Raw genomic sequence first — 21,903 nt, 5'->3', positions numbered from 1 at the left:
CAAATATTCTGTGTTTTGTTCCCTAGTGTGCTTGCATAATTGTGAGAGATTAAATGCCCAGCTGGAAACAGTGGTAGGCGACAACTGCTAAAGCAAAGGTATGAAATCGAACTGATACTATCCATTTAGAAAGGGGGAGAGAGGTAACAGCCTGATCTGGTAGATAAGTTCAACAGACCACAGCTATAACACCTGTGAAAACTGTAACTGTCTGAGCCACCACACTTCATTAGAATTTCATTTGTTTGAGCTTTATTTTCTTATTTTTTGCACTTAGCAATGACTTCCTTCAAGTGTTTTCTATTCCTGCAGCTCTAGAAACTTTTGTTGAACCTTACTCTTTGAACTGCAGTCAAACCACTTAACAATTCAGTCAACAATTCAATAACGGTTCAGTTTTTTTCTGTCTGCCACTTAAAGCTCGCATCTCTTTACCCCCTCATAGATATGGTAACATAAGCTTTGTTTTGATGTTATTTATTTTGGTTGGTTTTATGCCAGTGTAACAATATTTTGGTGACTCTCTTACAAACTTAGAGATGAGTCTGCTCTGTTTATTTCCTTTCTCATCTTTGAATGAAAATGATTTTGTAGAGTAAACAAAAATTCGTACTGGTATAGCAGTGTCTATCCAAGGGCAGTGACGCTGCTCTAACTATTGTTGGCAAAGAGGTATAAATTTCATGCACAGCAAAGCTTTCATCTATTCCATTGAAAATACAGAGAATATAAGATGATCTACTTTGACAATTCTACATTTCTTTGGCTTAAAATGTCCTCATTCTACCATCTCCAAAATTGTTCTTTCTTAGTTCCAGTTAGAATTTTTGATTTCACAGGGACTTGCATAGTCTGAGAATTACAGATAATCCATTACTGACCAGCAGAGAGCAAAGCAATGCACAAACCCACCACCAGCTTCTGTGTCTGACAGACCAGCAGCTCACCTACTTGTGTTTGCAAAGTCCTTTTGAATTTCTAGATAAAATGAGATGAGCTGTGCTTCTGTTCTGCCTTTCAGGCAGTGCTTTTTATTACTGCTACGTTCAAAAGGAGTTCATATCTGCTGAGTGTCTTTAGTAAGTCTCCTCAAAGAAGAGGCAATATAAGTGTTTTGGAGAACTGAACGGAAATGCATTTCTTGGTAGGCAACAGTGATAATTATAAGCTTCGGATTGGTTTGTGTTGTCTTCTGCATTTTGATTTGGTTTGTATTTCGCTTTTGTTGCTGTTGCTTTGTTTACCCAGGACTTTCACTGGATGTATCAGTACAATAAACAAGACAGACTTTCTCAAATGCAGCAGAAGGTCATGTAGGAAAAACAGTGAATTCAGAGTGTCAGAAATTTCTCTTTTTAGAAGTAATTAACACTGTCAAAATCTTTCCAGAAAATCAAAATAAGAACTGTTTTAGATGTTTTAGACACTTACTGTCTAAGAATATCTAATACCAGAATGACACAAAATCTGTATCTTTGTTCTCAGAAGACTTTATTCATCATTTGATGAATTAATTGAGCTGCCACGTCCTGTATGTTATTTTATATATATATATATATATATATATATATATACATATTATGTAGAATAATATAAATCTATTGCTAAAAAAGATATATATATATATATATATATCTTTTTTAGCAATAGATTTCCTGCTCAAGGGAAAGGGGGCACATATATATATTCATCTCAGGTTTAACAGAAAACTCAATTCATTCAGCAGTGAAAAAAAATGTCCATTGAAGCTGAAGTATAATACAGGAAATACTATTCAACATCATCTAGAACAAAAACAGCAACAAAAACCAGTATATAAAAATCTCCATCAAGACAGGAATTGAAAGAAAAAAAAAAAATCAGACAACAGTTCTAATATTACAATGTATCTTTAATTTTACTCTTTGAAAAATAAACAAAAAATATTCATCGCTTCTCATTGCAAAATAAGTACTGGTAATGGACACACTACTGCAAAGAAGTTGATAAATGCAATTTTGTTCTTAGAAAGATCTTGATAAAGGATACTAGCCAGAACAACCAGAAACCTGAAGTTGTACACATGACAGGCCTGTGTGTATGAAGAACAACCAACTCTTTAAAATTATACTTGCCTTTGTTTATCTATTTAAATTCCTGCCTGCTTAATGCACCAGATTATTCTGCTAAGCCTTTGAGCGCGTCATAAAAACAGTTCACTTCCTTTTTAAAAATCTCTTTCAGAGCAACAAAAGAGAAATAATGTTTCAATTAAAAATCGAAGGAGATTGTTGTAGGAAAAGAAATATCTGCAAATTTTCATTTATAAATGGTTTAAAATGAACTTTATTTCAAGCTTGTAGGGGTTTAATATGATTTCAGCTAAGGAACCGTAAGAATAAAATCATAATATTTTTAATTTATAGTTGCATAAGCATACTGTGATAGTTATGTTAAGGTATTTGGTAAGCCCTCTTAGAGCACGTATACTACTTTATAGCCATTTAATGCTTCACATAAATCACAAACATATTTAAAAAAAAAATCTGTCAAACTCCAGTGCTTCCTTGTTATGAGAACATAAAAGAAATAAAAACCTATGTGGTCAGAATAATTAAATTCAAAAAATAAATCCTTAAAAAACAACTTGTGATGATTCTATAATGGGTGCTCTGAAGTCATACTGATGTAATATAGTTAAACTTCCAGAATCTTAGAATTCAGTGGTCACAGTTGCAGGTTAAATTTTGGAAAATAAAGTCAATGTACTATATTCCTTCTCTAACTGCAGAGACTAATTGAGCATATGAGTCACCCACTGCTTCATGTCAGTATAAATATCATTGATTTCTTTGCAACTGCATTAGCATAAAACAGATGTAAAATGTTGCAGTGAATCAGGCGGGACATTAAGATACAATTATGCTATTTCTACCAAAACAAATGATTACAACAGATATTCATGTGTTCCATTAATTTGCAGTTCACTGTGGATCCTTTCTTGAAAAAGCTTTCCTGCCCTGTAGGACTTTCCTTGAACAAATGAAGAGTAAAACAGCTCAGTGGTCAAGAAGCATCTATTCATGATTTTTAGTAAGGAAAGGGATTTTTACTTGAAGAATTGCAATGTATCATCATATGAGAGTGTAGAGTTGTAAACAAAATACAAGGCTAGTAGAGCTTAATTCATTACAATAGAACACAAGTTTTGATTTGTCTTCAGATTTGTTGTTTCTTGTTTCTTCCATTTTATTGCATATTTAAGCTTTGGGAGGAGGTTGCTGCTTTTACATGATTTTATTTGTCCTTCTAAATCTCCCTCCCTCTCTGTCTCCTGTGAAGGGGGAAGAATTTAGACCTTTATTTGCTCAACATTTTCTCTTGCAAATAATTTTAATTTTCTCTTTTGAAAATGTTTTGCAGTATACTCCAAGAGTAAGATGGTCCTTGTTCTGAAGCATACTTCTTTCAAGAAGTAGTTTAAATAGCTGGATTGGTACTTCTTGCAGCATTTAAAATCTGTTAAAGATTAAAAGAAGGAAAGAAAAAGATGCCTCTACTTTTGTGCCAAGTCAGAAGACCTTGAAGAAAGCACTGCCAGTGCTTTTCCTGAAGCCTGTGTACCAAAGGTATTCAATGCCTTTGGCTGTGTTTCATCGTAACGTAAGTATTGAAACAGAACAAGGTAATTTTGAAGAGGAAAGATCTCAGACCTGCTAAGTATGACAGATTAAATTAGAGTTCAAAAATAACTTTTCCCCCAAAGTCTGTGCCCTCATGGGAGCCCTTCTGTCTTCTAGTTCTGCCACCTGAGTGACAAGCTTCACAAGGCCACTGTCGTACGGGCTGTGGGTCTTGTCTGCTCTGAGGTCTTCTCTAATCCCAACCCCTTCACTCTGTACCCAGGCTGCAGGTGTGTGGCTCCCTGCCCCATCCCAGTGCCTGTCTCTACCAGCCTCATCTCAGCCAACAGCAACTTCCATCTCTGTTGCCCGATTACACGCTTCCCCTTACATTTTAACATAAATTAAAAAATATATATGAATAAGTCATCAAACTAGAAATAGTTAACAGAGCAAAAAGTTACCTGAGCTTCTGTTTTCACACATCATTACTGCTGAGCGTTTGGTGTTTGGATTTGGCTTTGTGTATTCTTATGGGTAGAAACTTTTTGATTGTACTGGGAGCTTGAATTGATCTTGTTGGAAGGAGATCTGCAATATCAAAAAATAATCCATCACTGTGCTCTTTATTGAGTTTTTCTCAACAGAAGGGCACAAAAAGGGCTTAAGAAAAGTTATATGAGATATCTTTCTTTGCTAAAGAAAGTATCAGTTCTGTATCAGTTCCTGAATGCATCAACAAAAATAAGATAGCGCGTACAAAAGATGCAGTCTTTTCTTTCTCTAGCTTTCTCCTTGGATTTTGAAGGCCATTTTTTCAAGCCATAAGCTTCTTTGCCGAAGGTCAGCTGCAGATCTTCCTCGAATACTTGTCTGAGCTGACAGTATCATATAATTCAGAATAACCTCAACCTCCTCAGGGGGGTTTAACATCCAGGCTGTATTTAAAGGGGACTGTTTAGGAAACATCTCAGTGAACCTCTCTGCCAACAAAAGGGAAAAACACCAACGTTCATTTCCTTAAACTGGGTTTTAACCGTTTTAAAGTAGAAGTTTGAATTTTTTTTAATAGCAACATGATTGACATGAAAAGTAGAGGTGAACCAGGAGAAGGTTAATTCAGGAAAGATTACAGTTACATAGGAATGGCTGTGTTCTGAAAGAAAATATCCCTTCCCAAGGTCCTTTGCTTGAGCACCTTAAAGTTTTTCTGCTTCCATTTTTCTTTCATTAAAATGAAACTCCTGGGTTTCTTTAAGTAATACCACTTTTCTGAAACTAACAAGCTAAAAGATTTCAACAGGAGGACAAGAACTAAGTTAGCAACTACAACAAAAAAGAACAACATACGAAGTTGACTAACAGTATTAGTACATTAAATTCATAGAGACTCAAATGTCATCTATTATTTTCCTTTGTAAATCAGTATATTGCAAATCGTTCAAATGACATCTTCCATGTTATTTTCAGGTAAAGATTCAAGGTCATAACATAAACCAATTATCAACAAAATGTGAAAAAAATCCTGTAGTGTCTTCCTATGCTTAAAAGAGAATAATTCATAAAATATTTTTTAAGGACATTTTCAGTATCTTATTGAACAAATCAATGGCAAATATTTACAGACAAGATCACCGAATAAAAAAAGTTTAGTTTGAAGAAAAATGCCTTGTGATATCTCCTATCATTAAGCAATTGCATAATTACAAATGTGAAGAAAATATTCAATACTGAAATGAATTATCTGGTTATTTTCTTGGAGTTATTTCTCAAGTTTTTCTTTCTCTTTTTTAAGTAGGTCAGTGTTTTTTTTTTTTTTAACTCAAATAATGTTATTTATTAAATTCTCTTTCTGTCATATTTTCCACATTTGTTTTATTCAGATAAGCAGAGGAGTGCTTTTGCTGTTTTAAGAATTCCCCCTGCACACAAGTAGACACAAACTTCTATGAAGTTTGGTAAGTTGTCACAGGCAAACTGTCAAGCCACGAATACATCAAAGGATCACCACTTACACAGTGAACTTAAAAAATACCACAGACCTTCTTATCTCCTACCAACACACCTTTCGCTTAAGAGTCAGCAGCAGTATTGCTTTATGGTGTCTAGTTCAAAATTTGTTCAGCAGTGGCGTTTCTCCCACTTCCTTAATCAGACCTTTATACTATTAGTGCATATCACCACGAGCATATTTTGTCATTCAGCATAGCTTTTCAATGTTCAGATTCCATCAACTGCTTGTGATTAATCTTCTTGAAAATAAATAAATATGAAACTACCCTTCTTGAATCTCAGCATTTAGCAATATCTAGCCGTCATGTTGCAGCTGTGGTTTTATCACTAACAGTCTTATCTTCCTGACCCATTTAGGTGCTCAGTGTTACATTAGAATGAAAATCCAGTTAGCATTTTGGGTCCAAAAATGTAGATAATTTTCCAGCTCTAGAAATGTAAAAAGATAGTCTATATAAAGACCCCTCGGTACATATCCTCTTGCACATGGGGGGATGAAACAATTCGTTGTAGAATTACAACTTATATAGTGCAACCTGAGCAATTGCCAGTGCATTTAAAAATAAATCATCAAGATTTTGAATATGTAAATCATTTTTTCTCTACATTTCTACTCTGCAGAAGGACTTTAAGTTTTGATCATTTTTTTCTTCCTCTGAGGAAGTAAAGACTTCTCTGAGTAAAGACTAATGTACCCTAAGATGTGACTGCATTTAAGTCAAATTTTTTTCCAATTTCTTTGGAAGAATTCTCGGTATTAACTTCTGCTCTGATGTTAATGAATACGTATTAAAGAATCTTATCCATTATGTTACTGCATCAGGCATGCATGTAGATTAATCCAATTTGGGGTCTTTATTAGAGCAATTAAATTAGCACAATGCAGAATAGGAGAGAGGAAATTGAATTATTTGCCTTTATCCAACTACACTCAGCCCTCCTGTTTAAAGAAACCAAGAATAGTGAATGGAAGAGGAGGTAATTTCCTTTATGGTAATTTAAAGGAAGACTGTCATCCATGGAGAGAGAGTTGTGTCATTTGTTGCTGAGCTACCATTCTGAGTTGATTAGCCTGGCTTCTAGATAGAAGAGCTGATCTCCAGAGACACAGAGGCCAAGACCGAACTATTCAAAACACTCCCTCCTTCCAGTCCATTTTCTTCATTCTCTTCACTGAAGATTCACCGAAACAGTCCCCTTGCCCTGACCATTTTTCCACTGGTCACGTTTATAAGTGAAACATGGAGCAATCTCCTTTTTGGCTGTTTCCTGCTTCACTGCACTGCCACAGCCAAGGCCTTTTTCCTGGAAGAAGCAGAAGCAAGTAGATTTCTCTCTCTTTCTGCAGTATTGCTGCGGGCCTATCTGTTAAATCTTAAATGCTAATAAATCATTAAAAAGGGTATTAACATATTGTGCTGGCCTTATGCGTATATCTTATTCTTCACTCACTTATAGCAATTTCCATTAGAGAATCTAATTACAGAAATCATTGTGACATGCTTTGAAACAGAATCCTTCATTATATCTTATCTATATATTGGACTGGGGGAAATTAATGCACCAGGAAACAAAATGATGCACCCAGAGACATAAAAGATCTGTGTTCAAGTCAAGACTGAAATCCAACCCATATATTTCCAATGTGTTTGTGCAATTGCTTCTGTTTTGTTTTGTTTCCTTCCAATTTTTGTTTTAAGCGACCGCTCTACAGTTATACATTCAGCTGTAAAATTACACTATGCTGTTTGTTTGCTGTTTAATTGTAATTGGCACTTAGAGAACAATTACTGAAATACAACTTGATTATCTCTGTGAACATCTCCTTCCTTTGCTTTGGGCTTCTCAGAATGGAGAGAAAAATGGGATTACTGGGAAAGAAGAACAATATAATGGCAGACAGAGAACTGGAGTGGAAGAGACCAAGGAACTACTCAGGTGACCATGGCATATGCAGTTGCTGTTTCTGTGAAAGTCTCTTCTCTATAGAGAAAAGTGTATTTTCCAGCCTTTTTCTGCTGGGGTCTGTAGAGAGAATCACAGGTTAGAGGTTCAAGGAAGTGGGAGGGAATGTTGCAAGATAACCTTCCCTTATGTTATCTGCTAGGTCCTCAGGCTAGAAGGACATGGTAGAGGCACTGTTTATTTGTCTTTTTTACGTATCTTATGTAAAAAAAATGACAAGTAAAGCTTGTGCCTTCTCCCAAATTATATCTGTGAAGTCAGTTTTCATAGTGGCTGTAGGTTCCTAATTTGTGAATCCAGGCATGCTGCACAGGTGTTCAGAGGGGACTTGTAGTGCAGTCTTTAGGGGAAGAATCAGTAATATTCTGTTTAAAGGCTGCTGCTTTTAGTGGGTGCGAAAAAGAATCCTGTTTTGAGAACCAAATAACTGACCAAGAATCCCTGGATTTTTGTAGTAACTGTGACTGTTGCAGAACAAGTGAATGTGTTTAGACAACATATAGCATCACTGATATTTAGCCATCATGTGGAGCTGAATGTTAATTTCTTAATTTCTGTTTTGCTCTTAAAGCCATATGGAGAGAAATGAGCATGAAATCCAGAACAATAAAATAGTAATTTATATATGAACAAATAAATGAAGATAAATGAAAAATAATTTTCACTGAAGGGAATTTGTTTTCATTTTGGAGATTTCCTGAGTACTTACTCTTAGTTTTAATTAAAAAAAAAAAACACAGATGTGCGAGGAGTTTTATTTATAATAATAATTTAAAAATATATTCATGTCTATTTATCTTTTCCTTCAACTTCAGATTTTGTGAAACATCACTGATTTGTAAACTAGTATAAGCATATGTAGTATGACATAAAAAATATTTCAGTGTAGAGAAATACTTCATCTTTTTGCCTCATTTGCAACTGCAACATGAGAAGAGCTAGCCAGTGAGTTCTTTAAAAACTTAAATATAAGAAACATGCAGGTGATTGAAGACCGTAATGCCACATAGCATCCTGGAGCCAGGCCTTATTAACTCACAGAATCCTTTTTTCTACTGTACAAATATCTGACATCTACTGTACAAACATTTGACTTCTGAACCTCCTCATTTCATGATGTTGTTACCAGCAATCATTCCATTTCCTGAGATAAGATAAAGTGGTAAGTAAACATTTAAATCTGATTGAAAAGATAGCTGTAATACAAATGAAACTCAGCCTCCGACTAATTTTTTTCTATTTAGATTTTTCAGATAGGATCAGATGGACTATTGACACTCTGGGAGGATCTTGTGAATCCAGATTATGATTTTTCCAGGAAAATAGTATGTAAGTGCTGCTCTTAGAAAACATGAAGATACTTCATAGAAGTTGGTTGAATTCTAAGGCTTCATTGGTCCTTAAAACTTGTGCTGTTATTAATTTGCTGTACTTGAGGAAATTCTTTTAGTATTAAAAAGAATTGAAAAGAACGCAATACATAAATGAAGACTATTAAGAGAAGATCATAAGAAATTTTCATTGAGGGTCATTTTTGTTAAGTATGCATCACTTTTGTTAAGTTTGCGTCACTTGGAATATGAAGCCCAGGTTTTGGGGGGGAAAAAAAAAATAAAGCAAGGTTTTGTGTATAGTATTTTCCTATTTTTGAGGATGTTATATTTTTGCAGTGAGATTATAACCTCTAAAGCATAAGAACTGTATTCTCTTTCAAAATTCTCACTCCTTGAATAGCAGACAGATGTTGATTTGGGCTAAATGGCACAGAAGAATTCTATTGGCTTGTTTTGATGAAACCTGAAAATCTCATCAGTTATCATCTACATCAGTTATCATATGGCTGGAGATTCAATAGTAGTGGAAAACTTTTCTCTGAGATAGTTTCACATATGAATTCAGCGCATCTTTGCCACAACTTTTAGAATGTGAAAGTAAAAAGCTAGTGATGTTTTTCATGTTTCAAAAGTAAGACCTTCCCCCTGAGAACAGCACGTGGTGTGCAGAGACTGCACAAAGCCCCATAGCGCCAGTCACTGATTCCAGTGTTCTTTGAGATGGACCATGCAGCTTTCCTTGTTGCTGTTCTCCAACTCTGTAGAAGTAAGATCTCTTTCCTATTCCTAGCTATCATATTTCTTTCCTCCTCTTACATAACTACGCATATGATCACAACTCACGAGTGTGTCACTGTGTGCTTCACACAAATAACTTTCCAGTCATACTCATACATTAGAAATAGTTACAATATCAGTGGGTTGTGGTTATTTTTTTATGAACATTTTCTTCAAAATTTTACTTCTGATGCTGCTAATGTCATTTCTGAGTTTTATTATAATTTCAATTTTTAATAATCTTTGTAACCAAACGGTATGTATTTCTTAGTTTTAGCCAGTGTGGAAGGAAGGTTTGTGGATTCAACTGTAAAGCTTTCAGAGAAGATGAAACTGGAATGCATATATCCAAAACAAGCTGTGATAATACAGACATCCTGGATGAAACAAAATGGAAGTCATAAAGAAAATATTGCTGTCTTGCATCCTATCTATGGCATACATATTGAAGACAAATACAGGGGAAGAATATATTATGAAAATACTTCCAGGGAAGACCAATCCTTATCCTTCAACAACAGTACTTTGGAAGATGTTGGTTTTTACTTTTGCTCCATTGTAACTTATCCAGATGGAGTTTCTGAGAAGGTAATAGAAGTTACTCATCCAGGTAAGGAAATTTCTCATCACTTTTTTAATTTCTGATATACGCAATACAGAAATTTATGCAACTATAGGGAATATCTGGCTCTGTAACTTTTCAATTATACTGCACATATAAATGGAGTAATTTAGGTGTAAGTACAAACACACCAGAAAATGATTATTTTGCTTTAACAAAAGTTTATTTTAAGAGAAGTGGGAAATAAGGAGTGGAACTGAAGGACACAGATGTATGTCACAGTACCAATGTGTCACATGTCAGACTTCACATAGCAACTATCATTTCAGAAGTGCATTTCTATAGCCTGCAGGATCTTCTCAGAGAATTGAATTAAACCTTATAACTGCCCATGGAGGGTAATGGATTTTTATTGCTGTGCTTTATAGTGAGGATGCTACTGTGCACTGGTCTCAAAAATAAGAAAAACAGGAAAATGAACAAAGAGACAAAACAGCAACAATAACAAAAAACAGCAAGAGCAAGTGAAAACATTTATGAATGGTGTGGCAGAAAAAAAAAAAAGGAGACATTTATATGAAGAAGAATGACCTTTTCTTTAAAAGGAACCTGCTTGAAGATGGAAAAAGGAAGAAGGAAAGAAAAAGATCAGACTCACTTATGCCTATGTACTTTCTGTACAGCTTCTCACGTACTTTCCAGAGGCTCTCTAACTATCTGACTCATCTGATTTGATTTCCTTTCCAATTCTGAGTGAGAAAGAGCAGAAAAAAACCATTCCAGTATTTTTCTATGCATGCCCGCTCAGTATTGGTCAATATTGGCGCAAAGTACAGAGATTCCCTGATGACAGGAGTGGAACTGTAGTAATTTAGTACTTAGAAGTTCATTACACACAAATGATAGAACAGCCTTCAGAAGACAACTGGTTTTGATTATTGGCTTATTGGTTTGATACAGTGAATGTAAAGATAATCTCTTTCTCATCATCCCAAGTGGAAATAGACCTCATTCAATATTTTATTGCATTTTGTAGTTAGGAAAGAATGAGTTGAAGGAGTTTAGTTCTGTTTCTTTCTGTTTGAAAGAAGATTAAAAATAATTCCTAGCCTGATCCCTCCAAATCTTACTTTCGAATTTATTTTCTCTAAACCTCTGTTATTTCAATGTTACAAATAAATAGTTGAGCTGATATTGTTGTAGATATGTAATTTAAATAATTTCAAGCTATACTGTTCCTACCTTTGCCATTGAAGACTTCTGAAACTTGATTTTAAACAACAATTTTGGTAATGGAAATGAGATAGGAATCCATATCTGCTTTCCTATCTGTATTAGCTTTTTGTCACTAAATATGGATGCTTATCAAAGCAGAAATTAAGCCAGACAAATTATTGGCCTGACTTTAAAAAAAAGCTATAATTCTACTTCTTTCAGATTAGTTACATAAGTTATTTCAGAACTGAAATTATTTCTGCCTTTGTAGTCCACTAGCATACTCATACAATTCAATTATTTGCATGGAGAGGGAATGTCCATCTGGTGGAAGAATTAAAAAGGTCCCTCAGGGTAGGCTTGCAGTTCAGATCACAGCTCCTCAGCTATGATTCCTTGAGTGTCTTCTCTGACTGCTTGCTTCAGCCTAGCATCTGTTTTATTATGTAAAGGAATAACTTTTAGAAACAGTACCTCTAGGTTTCTCTGTCAGTCTGTTCAATGTTAATATAACTCCAGGCATTAGAAACATTTTCTTTTTTGTTGCATTTAAATAACCCAAGATCTGGAGATTCAGGTTGTTATTTACAAAAAGCAGTAGACAAACTAGATCTCTTCTGAGGCTCTGTTTAACCAGAGTTCTGGCAGTGAGTTGATTTAATAAAAAATTAAGTTAGATGCAGTAGAGGTTTGCAAGCTCGTTTGGTCTTTTTTGTCTGGCCAAAGAAGTGCTGACCTCAGCTATTTGTGTCTGATTTTGTAGTTAGTTAGGTAGTGGGCTTCCTTGGGATTCTATCTGTCAGTCTAATACTTATGTAATCCACTTAAAGATTTCAGCACACTGTAAACTAAACAAAAAAAATATCATTTATCAGAGTCACATTTTTAAAAATGATAGCATTGGATATAATATTCACTATTTAGGATACCTCACTTGATTGGAGCACTTTAAACCTCAAAACTAAAACATCCATATTTCCATTGTATATATTTAATCTTGCTACAAAAAAAAAAAAAAAAAAAAAAAAAAAAAAGATAATAATGTTGAATAGAAGTTAATCTTTTCCCATTTAAAGAATTGAGGTTTCTCAGAACAGGAAAAATCAATTTTGCTTAGCTCCCAGTAGATGCTCATAAACAAGATCTTTGTACTCACTGATCTGGAGAAAAGGAAGCATATCAACAGCAAAGATGAAACATTGCAGCTTCAATCTACTCTGCAAATTAAATATGTTATTAAAAAGAGATCTCGGAGAAGGCATTTTTTAATGTAGTGGTTATAGAAGAATTGTTATTAGTCAGGCTTTATCTGCCTTTTAATAGTGCATTCATCAGTAATAAATATCTTAAATTCCTTGGATGACACCTTGCTTTGATTAAATCAACAGTAAACTTCAGTTCTGCTTCCATGCTGCCAGTATTTCAGCTTGCTGCTGATAGCATATGAATAATTTTTCTTTTTATTTGTCAGCTGGCAAAGTTAGGACATTGGTGTTTGCTTTGAAAGTTTTTGTATTCTTCACCAGAGAAAGCTAAGTGTTAGTCTCATCCTTTCATCAGAAATGGATCTGTCTCTGTAGGATGAATATACACTGCTTGATAGTTGAAGTCCAGGAAAATGAGGTCCTTTTAAAGGAATTTTATATTCTTTGTTATACACAAATCTGCCCAAAATACCAGAAAAAACATTTCATGGGTTATTAAAACGGCTTTTAATTATACTGCCCTCCTTGGTTTCTGGATCTGTTTATTGATTCACAATAAGCATAATTTTTTAGAAAAACATTAATTTGCCTTTACTACCCCAGATAAATGAGCAACTCACTGTAAAATCCATTTCTTCTGTTTAAACAGTAAATCAACAAATCTTTAATAGAGTAAATTTATTTATTGAATTGGAGAATTGCATTATGCCTAATGCTTCATAATTTATGGTTTTATTTTTCAAGATTGGTTGATTAAGCTAAAGTTGGAGCTGCCTTTGAAAGGATGCAACTTTGTGAGCACAAAGTTCAAAATGAAATAGAAGTTTTCTTTGGTATATTCACACAGATAAATTTAAACTGATATTATTAAGTTTTCTATGTTAACCAAAACTGAAACTTGGATTATAATTTAATTTGCACTACCTTGCCACTTAGAAGTTTCAGATTTTATCTGTACTGACTTATTACTCTATGGAACACAGATCTTCCTGCTAAATCACATAAGTATGAAAATTTGCATAAAGTGTCATGGATAAACTGTTTGTTTACCCAAAAAGGAATTCTTCTGCACTCAAATGGTTCTCTGTTGCTCTGGTGTTTCATTACTCTTAAGAGGTCAGGAATCAGATTCCGCTTTCCCAAGTTCTTTGTATAGTTAAAAAAAAAAAAAAAAAGTGAGTACAAAGTGAGTATAATTGGTATGATTCTGATTTGTCAACATTTTTTTCATTAGCACCATAGGAACATCAAGTGCTAATGCTTAATGAGTTAATATTTCATAGTGTCTCACCACTACAGCACCATTGAGCAACACAGAAGCGCTAGCAGGCCTTTAACATTATATGAGACTAATCAGTTAGAAAAGTTGGGGGATCATGACTCTCTTAAATTAAAAAAAAAAAAAAGTGTGCAAATGTGTGTGTATGTGCAAATTTCCACACTTACAATTTTTTGTATGTAAAGATTCAGTTATTAACTGAATCACATTTCAAAACAGATTGGCATTGTAGGAGAATCAGCAAAACTCTTTTTTACAGCTTACTCTCTGATCACAGAAAACCTCTTCACCCCACCATGTGATAGATGGTGTGAGCTAGCTTCGTTTTCCACCAAGGGAAAAAAAATTACAGAGAAGAAAATTTAATCCTGGATAAGGAATGATTGACTTGCCACAATGACCAGAAGTCCTGAGAAATGGAGGAGGTTATAGCTCTCATTACAGATGCCTTTTCTTGGAATACTATCAGTTTTGCATCTCTGACAGATGGAAGACCCTAGAAGTGGTGATAAATCATCATTTAGAGCAATTTTTGACACAATTGTTGTAGCAATTGATTTTGTTTTTCTTTCTGTTTTTTACCAGATCTGATCTCAAATTTGTCCTGGGGCTGTTTCAGAAGATATAGTAAAAATATTAGGACATACTCTGCTCTTTTTTTTTTTTTTTGCCTTTAATTTTTGCTAAGATTTCTAGGATATCTGTGAAACATAAGAAAGAGCTCTCCCAGGCTGCACGATGTTACCCATGCTTACTTTATTGATTCAGAGATACAGACAGTAAAGCAATAACAGTTGTGGCATAGCTACTTCACGCACTACATAACTACAGGATAGTTTTACAAGCATTTGCAGTACTGAAATTCTGTAACATAATTGCAGAGAACTTGAGATTGTTTTCTGCCTTTTTTTTTTTTTTTTTTTTTTTTTTTTTTTTTTTTTACTTTTACATCAATACTTTGGAAAAGAATAGTCTATTTATCCCACAGGAAGATATCTGCCAGCTGTGTGAATCTATTGCTTTTTTTATCTTGTAATGTGAATGTGCATGCAGCAGTTTTTGGAAGAGAATTCAAGAGCATTTTCTTAATATTCCTACATTTTATGAGTCACAACCTGCACTAGACCAATAGAACCCATACTTCCTGAAAAACTCCTTGCACATTTGTTGGTTTTTTTGTTTGTTTGTTTGTTTTTTAATGAAAAGATTCTGTAGGATTGGTTATTACTTACAATGTTTCACCTTAAGGAACAGTTTAAGGACAATCTTTTTCCTTATATACAGCAATTAGATGTGTATGACTGAAGACTGATTTTAGGTACCATGTAAAATGTGAGGAACACAGAATAAAGTCACTGCTAATGGAAGAACAACTAGACTTGGAGACATCGCACAGAAATTGTTGAGTTACAAAACATTACAGATGTTTGCTAGCTAGAAGGGAAAGCATTTAAAATGCAGATTTATTATATATATGTGTGTGTGTGTGTGTAATTTTACTTTTAGATGAAAGGACAAAGAAAAATATTGTCAGTCACCATTCATGTACCTAACCGTAGCAAAGAAGCAGAAGAAATTCTGCAATCCTCTCCTCTCCTCTCCTCTCCTCTCCTCTCCTCTCCTCTCCTCTCCTCTCCTCTCCTCTCCTCTCCTCTCCTCTCCTCTCCTCTCCTCTCCTCTCCTCTCCTCTCCTCTCCTCTCCTCTCCTCTCCTCTCCTCTCCTCTCCTCTCCTCTCCTCTCCTCTGCTCTCCTCTCCTCTCCTCTCCTCTGCTCTCCTCTCCTCTCCTCTCCTCTCCTCTCCTCTCCTCTCCTCTCCTCTCCTCTCCTCTCCTCTCCTCTCCTCTCCTCTCCTCTCCTCTCCTCTCCTCTCCTCTCCTCTCCTCTCCTCTCCTCTCCTCTCCTCTCCTCTCCTCTCCTCTCCTCTCCTCTCCTCTCCTCTCCTCTCCTCTCCTCTCCTCTCCTCTCCTCTCCTCTCCTCTCCTCTCCCTCTTTTTTTTCCTCTCCTCTTTTTTTTCCTCTCCTCCTTTTTTTCCTTCTCTAAAATATTTTCAGGGAAAAGTAACATTTCCAACGTCCCCCAGCTGGGACTTTGATCCATTTGTTTATGTGGTCCTTTGCCAGACCTGTCTTAAATCCTTTGGTTCCTCTCTAATTTATCAGTACAAGAGATATTTATATTTGAAGATACTATTCTAAGTAGCTTATTTTCAGCTAGAAAGTAAAATATTACTAGTGATTTATGACTTTAAAAAGTGATGCTATGTACTAATGGAAAATATTATTTTGACAGTAACTTTTACATCATGTAACATGAATTATGCATGGCTGCAGAATTTTTTATTGTTAAACTCTTTGAATTTTTTTATTTTATTGTTTTTATTTTAATTCATGGTTAAATTTTTGGTTTTGTAGTCAGTGACAATTGATCGTTTGTTCAGGGGATGTGTCTTGCTAGCAACTTTGAATAAGAATGGAAGTTCTTTAATAGAGTATTTAAATGACAGCTGTACCATGAAGTACTCCTATATTTTAAATAGAGTGATCAACCTCTTCTATGATAGCAGAGACAGAGCTTTTCTATTCTTAGCTAGTGTGATGATATCCATGCCACTCAGCCCTTACTTCTTTATTAATGTTCTTCTGCCTGCCAAAAGCAGTACAATGTATAGATTTTTTTTCAAGTCCCTATTCACCTGAAATAGCTTGCTTTCTATTTATCTCTGTCTCAGTTTAGATTGTGATTCATAGGTCTACAGTGAAACATTATCATCCCTTTAAAGGACACAGAAACAAGAACTAACACTGAGGGATCTTCATTCCTCAGCTCTTAGACTCTGAGCTCCCCAGAGCAAGGGCTATCTTTGTATTTTACACAGTGTCAACCACACTATCAGCACCTAATTAAAAAGAAAGAGGATGGAGCCAAGAAGAAGCTGCCTTTTTCATACCTCTGCTGTGGTTATTGACCTGTTAAACATTGCTTTTCTTTCTTTTTAATTCCTATGCTGAACTGAGGATTGGATCTCCCTTCAGTAAAAATGGCTAGGGGAAAAAAAAAAAAAAAAAAAGCCTGTTTGGAGCAGAGCAGAAGGAAAACCTTCCCTTCTGGAGGAAAAGCTTATATAAAAACAAATTACAAAAAAAGTGGAAAAATCAGGTTGGAAAAGACTTTGCGAACTCATCTCATCTATCTCTATTCTGAGGAAGTATAAGCATCATCCATAACCAATTCCCATATTGGAAATTTATGCATATTTTTGCATAGGTATTCTAGCGCTTAACCAGCCTTGGAATGAGATTTTTTTCCCCATTACATCTAACCTATATACCTCATGTTTAATATAAAGCTTATTCATTTTAGTACTTCCCTTTGAAAAATAGAAGGAAGACTCCCATATTATCAAAATTCGGTCATCCCTCTGTTCTAAACAAAAATAGTTAATTTTCCTTCTTAGCTCATTCTTCTGAATTTCACTATTCTTATATTCATCAGAATTGTCTCCAATTTATATATTACATTCTTAAAATAAATAAGCTAAAATGTTCCTGCTAAAGCCACAGCATTACTGAATGAAGCTGAATATTGTCCTTTATCTTGTCTATATACATGGTTTATATACATGAGAAAAATTATCTTCCAGAAACAGAAAGTGTGATTTTTGTTCTATTTGGCTAGCAGGCAGTTATAACCTCCTTCATTCAGCACTGTTTATTGTATTTTTGTGTGTGTGTGTATGTTGTTTTTGTTGCTTTTTTTTTTTTTTTTTTTTTTTTTTAATGATTCTTGTTGGTTTTTAAGAAGGAAAATAGTAGTAAGTACTCTCACTTTCTGTGTTTGTACCAGAGTGTGCAATGTTAAGGAAAAATCTATTAGGAGTAGTGCTCTTTACCAGCATAAGATAATTTTGAAGAGTTGGTTTATATATTTCCTCTAAGCATTTCTTAATGAACACAATTTTTGTGTTCACTGGATACTACATTAACAGATGTATGATAATTTGAAGATGAGTCTCACTTCTGAGTTGTTCATCTATTGGTGCTATTTGCTCTTTGTTGGGTTTTATCAGGGACCCTTTCGGAAGATCATGAACCATTAAGAAGAAGCAGGATCCAGATGAGCAAGTGGGGAAAAATCACCTTTCCCGTTAGGCTGGTCAGACTCAAAACTGGTGAGGGGACCTTTAACAGGACAATAGGAAAGTCAGATGGCAACCCATGAATGAAAAAAGTTGGCTGGGTTGGGATGACATCTAAGAGCAAAGCCTTGATAACAACAAATCGAGGCAGAAGGATGGCCTTCTCAAATGTGTGCACTCAAATGGGGAAATGCTGGGGGGCAGCATTGTGAGGAAGCTCTGGTACATTTTTTGGAAATCTGCATAACCATCTGAAGTTTCTGTGCTCCAGCACACACTGTAGGGGAAACAAAAAAGGAATTAGAACTCTACATGTAGCTACAAAGCTATGATCTCATTAGGATGGCTTCCATTACTCATGTGCTACAATGGATGGATACATGCTCTTTAGAAAGGACAGGCCAGATTAGCAAAGAAGTGGAGAGAAGGGCCTGGAGCACCTCTCTTATGAGGAAAGGCTGAGCAAACTGGGTCTGTTCAGACTTGGGAAAAGACAGTTGACAGGGAATCTGTTAAATATCCATAAATTTCCAAGGTATGAGAGGCAAAGGAACAAGGCCAGTCTCTTTTTAGTGGTGCATGGAGACAGGACAAAGGGAAATGGCGAAAAGCTGAAGCACAGGAAGTTCTACACAAATGTGTGTAAGAACTTCTTTACAATAAGGGTGACGTAGCACCGGAACAAGCTGCCTGGAGAGGTTGTGGAGTCTCCCTCTCTGGAAACATTAAGACGTGCCTGCATGCCTACCTGTGCAACCTGGTCTAGGGAGCCTGCTTTGTCAGCTGGGTTGAACTAGATGATCTCTAGCGGTTCCTTTCAGCCAAAATTCCAATTCTGTGATTCTGTGTTGCCTTTTATGCAAGAAAGCAGTGGGAATGCAGGAAACTATTTACTTGCAGATAATGAACCATCTGAGAGTCTGTGGGTTGGGAATAGTGGTCAGACCAACATGGGTTATGCTATGGTGGGTGTCTGCTACCAATGTCCTTGCAAGGAGGAAGTACATGAGGCCTTCTTCACAGTAGAGGAGGAAGTTTGCCATTCTCTGATCCTTGTTGGAGAATTAAACTACCTGTGTGGAGAAACATAGCAGAGCACAAGAATTCGTGGAGGTTTCTAGAGTGCAGTAATGATAAATTCTTCACACAGATGATTAAATAGCTGATGAGGGTGCATTATGTTAAACCTTAAACTTAGAAAAAAGGAAGAACATGTTGGAATTTGGAGGTCAGGGACAACCTAGCCTGCAGTGACCATGCAATGTTGGAGTTCATGATTCCATTAGAAGGTGATTAAAAGGTGATCTTCTGGGCTTCAGAAAACTAGACTTTGGCCTGTTCAGGAAGAAATCTATGGATGATGAAGAAAAACAGGCTATGAGAGAGCCTGCTGATTATGAAGGATAACCTCCTCCAATGGTCCATCAAGACAAGAAGGATACTAAGTAAGAACTCTATAAGTGCTGCATGAAACATGCAGGAATGAAGTTATGAAGCTAAAAACTAATTTGGAACTGAGTAAAGTGAATTCAATTATAATTTATTTTATTTATTTATTTACCTGACTGTATTTATTTATTTATTTATTTTGTAACTATTCCCCTGACTTCATAAGACAAAAATACACTTCCCAGCTACTAATCCCTAATTCTATGCCACTGCAGTAACCACTATGAAATTCAACTTTATTAACGTATTATATCTAGTATCAACTTTTACTTCTCTGACACCCAGATCTAGATTCAGATGTTTTATTACTTTGTTTTGTTGTTGTTTTTTTTTTTTTTTAAACAGACTTGAAAGAATATGTATGAGATTTTGAGATAATGGTGTTTGGAAATCATCAGTGTGTGCAATTGCAGAGGACAACAGAAAATGTATATTGACAAGTTGACAATTGACAATTTGAAATTAAATATACATATCATTAATTTATCCAAGACAGGCAATGTTCCATTTGGAAAAATATGTTTTAGGTTATGAAATGAACAGAGGTAGGTGAAAAGGTGAATTATAGATTCACATAGTTTTCTCATCCAACATTTTTCCAAAGAAGTAGATCCTCTTTCTACTGTTTATATTTCTAATTCTGAACTTTTCTTTCAGCTGGTCTATCTGACAGACAATATAATTTATAATTCAATAAGGACAAAAAAAAAAAAAAAAAAAAAAAAAAAAGAAGAAGAAGAAATAAGCAGTGTAGAATGTTGGTATATTGATTTCTTTTACATTCCTACCCGGTTCCAAACTGCATAACAAACCTATTGTGAAATATTTCTCCAATACATATTCAGTTCATGAAACAATCCATTAAAATAATAGTTATGTTCCCAGGCAATGTAGGTATGTATATACATTGTCCGCTGTTTTTCCAGCACTGGCTTTTCCTCCTGAGAAATATTTGTCTTTAAGAGCTAGTTTTACCATTCACACTCTTTCCCTTCCCTTCTCCCCTGCCTTTTCTATCCTGTATGGCTTCAATTGTGATGTACTGTGTTCTACACTGGCAGCCAAAAGAGCCAACCACACCCTGAGGTGCATCAGGCCCAGGCAGGGGAGGGATTGTCCCATTCCACTCTGTGCTGTGTGGCCTCACCTTGAGCATGGATCTGTGTCAGGGGAGGGACAGCTAGGGGTTAGGGAAAGGGTCTGCAATAGAGGACAGTGGGCATGACCCCAAGTGTCTGTTCAGGGAGTGTTTGGACAAAACCTCAGATATAGGGTTTGATTTTGGTCCTATATGGAGCCAGAAGTTGTGTTTGGTGATCCTTGGGTGTCTCTTCTTGCTTATGATTCTATCTCTGATTCTCTCTCTTATAAGATGTGAGCAATGCGGCACACAGCTGTACACAGGCATATGTGCACACACACATGCATGCACACACTTATGATGTGACATGCATTTTTCCAGTATAGCATTTACTATTTTCAACCATTTTGATAAAATAATAAGCAATAAGTGAAGGCTGGGAACAGTATCCTCTGTCATTCCTAGAACTCCAATTGTGAGTAAATTCCCTTTATTCTGAACTGATTAATTTCCTGGAGAGAGAGAAAATCTGAAATTCTGACCTCTTACACCATTAAGAATCTCCCACAGGCAAACCCTGGCATAATGTATTTTCTGTTCTTCTTGGATAATCTATTTCCTAACGATCAAATTCTTCTGGCTCAGAAATGTTTGTACTTAAATAGCAGATGATTTTCTTACTCTTATTGGCACCATAATCTCTCTGACTTCTTCCTTTCCTTGCACCCCATGTTGCTAAAATTCAGTTTTAAAGACTGAGTAAAATAACAAGGGGTTTTGCAGTATTGCACAAACAAACTTGAGTTGGAGGTGATTTAAAATTGGGTGCTAAGTGTCTATAAACTCACAGAGAATTAATAGGTGGTACAGACATATTCACCAGATTGTTATAATATAATTTAAACCGACATTGTAAATGTATAGGGGTATAAAAATTTTAGCTCTTACAATCTCTTTACTCTCTTTAACAAAAACAGATCTTTTTTGAACATGGCACTAGTGATGATTTTTAGGGTGATTGTAGAACTTGAGACAATAACTCATAAGAAATCAAGTTCTTTACCTGCTCCAACTTATATTGTAGCCAAATATCTCCATTTTCCTTTTTCATTAAAAAAAAAAAAAAAAAAAGATTTTTTTTAGAGACAGAATTATGTGGCATGTGCACACAAGATGTTAGTCTGGGAGCTAAAAGCAATTCCAAATCTAGAATATTGAGGAAGGGTGAAGGGGTCAGCTTTGAAGTATTTTTTCATCTAAAAGTTGATTTTCTTGAAGGTAGAA

General features: G+C 35.3%; 1 protein-coding gene across 1 annotated transcript in view; it reads left to right on the top strand.

Annotated features, from left to right (window-relative positions):
• Positions 1-7,465: 7,465 nt before the first annotated feature.
• Positions 7,466-21,903, top strand: part of CD226 (CD226 molecule) — a gene marked incomplete at both ends in the record, with an annotated part of 29,359 nt that continues 14,921 nt past the window's right edge. Inside the window, 2 exons of the mRNA XM_079533884.1 lie at positions 7,466-7,553; positions 9,963-10,301. Coding sequence (XP_079390010.1) covers positions 7,466-7,553; positions 9,963-10,301 — 427 coding nt within the window. The remainder of the gene's footprint in view (positions 7,554-9,962; positions 10,302-21,903) is intronic.

The sequence above is a fragment of the Tetrao urogallus genome (assembly GCF_951394365.1).
Source record: "Tetrao urogallus genome assembly, chromosome: 3".
Lineage (NCBI taxonomy): Eukaryota > Metazoa > Chordata > Aves > Galliformes > Phasianidae > Tetrao > Tetrao urogallus.
Note: the sequence above shows the minus strand (reverse complement) of the source record. Positions and strands in the feature narration are given on the sequence as shown.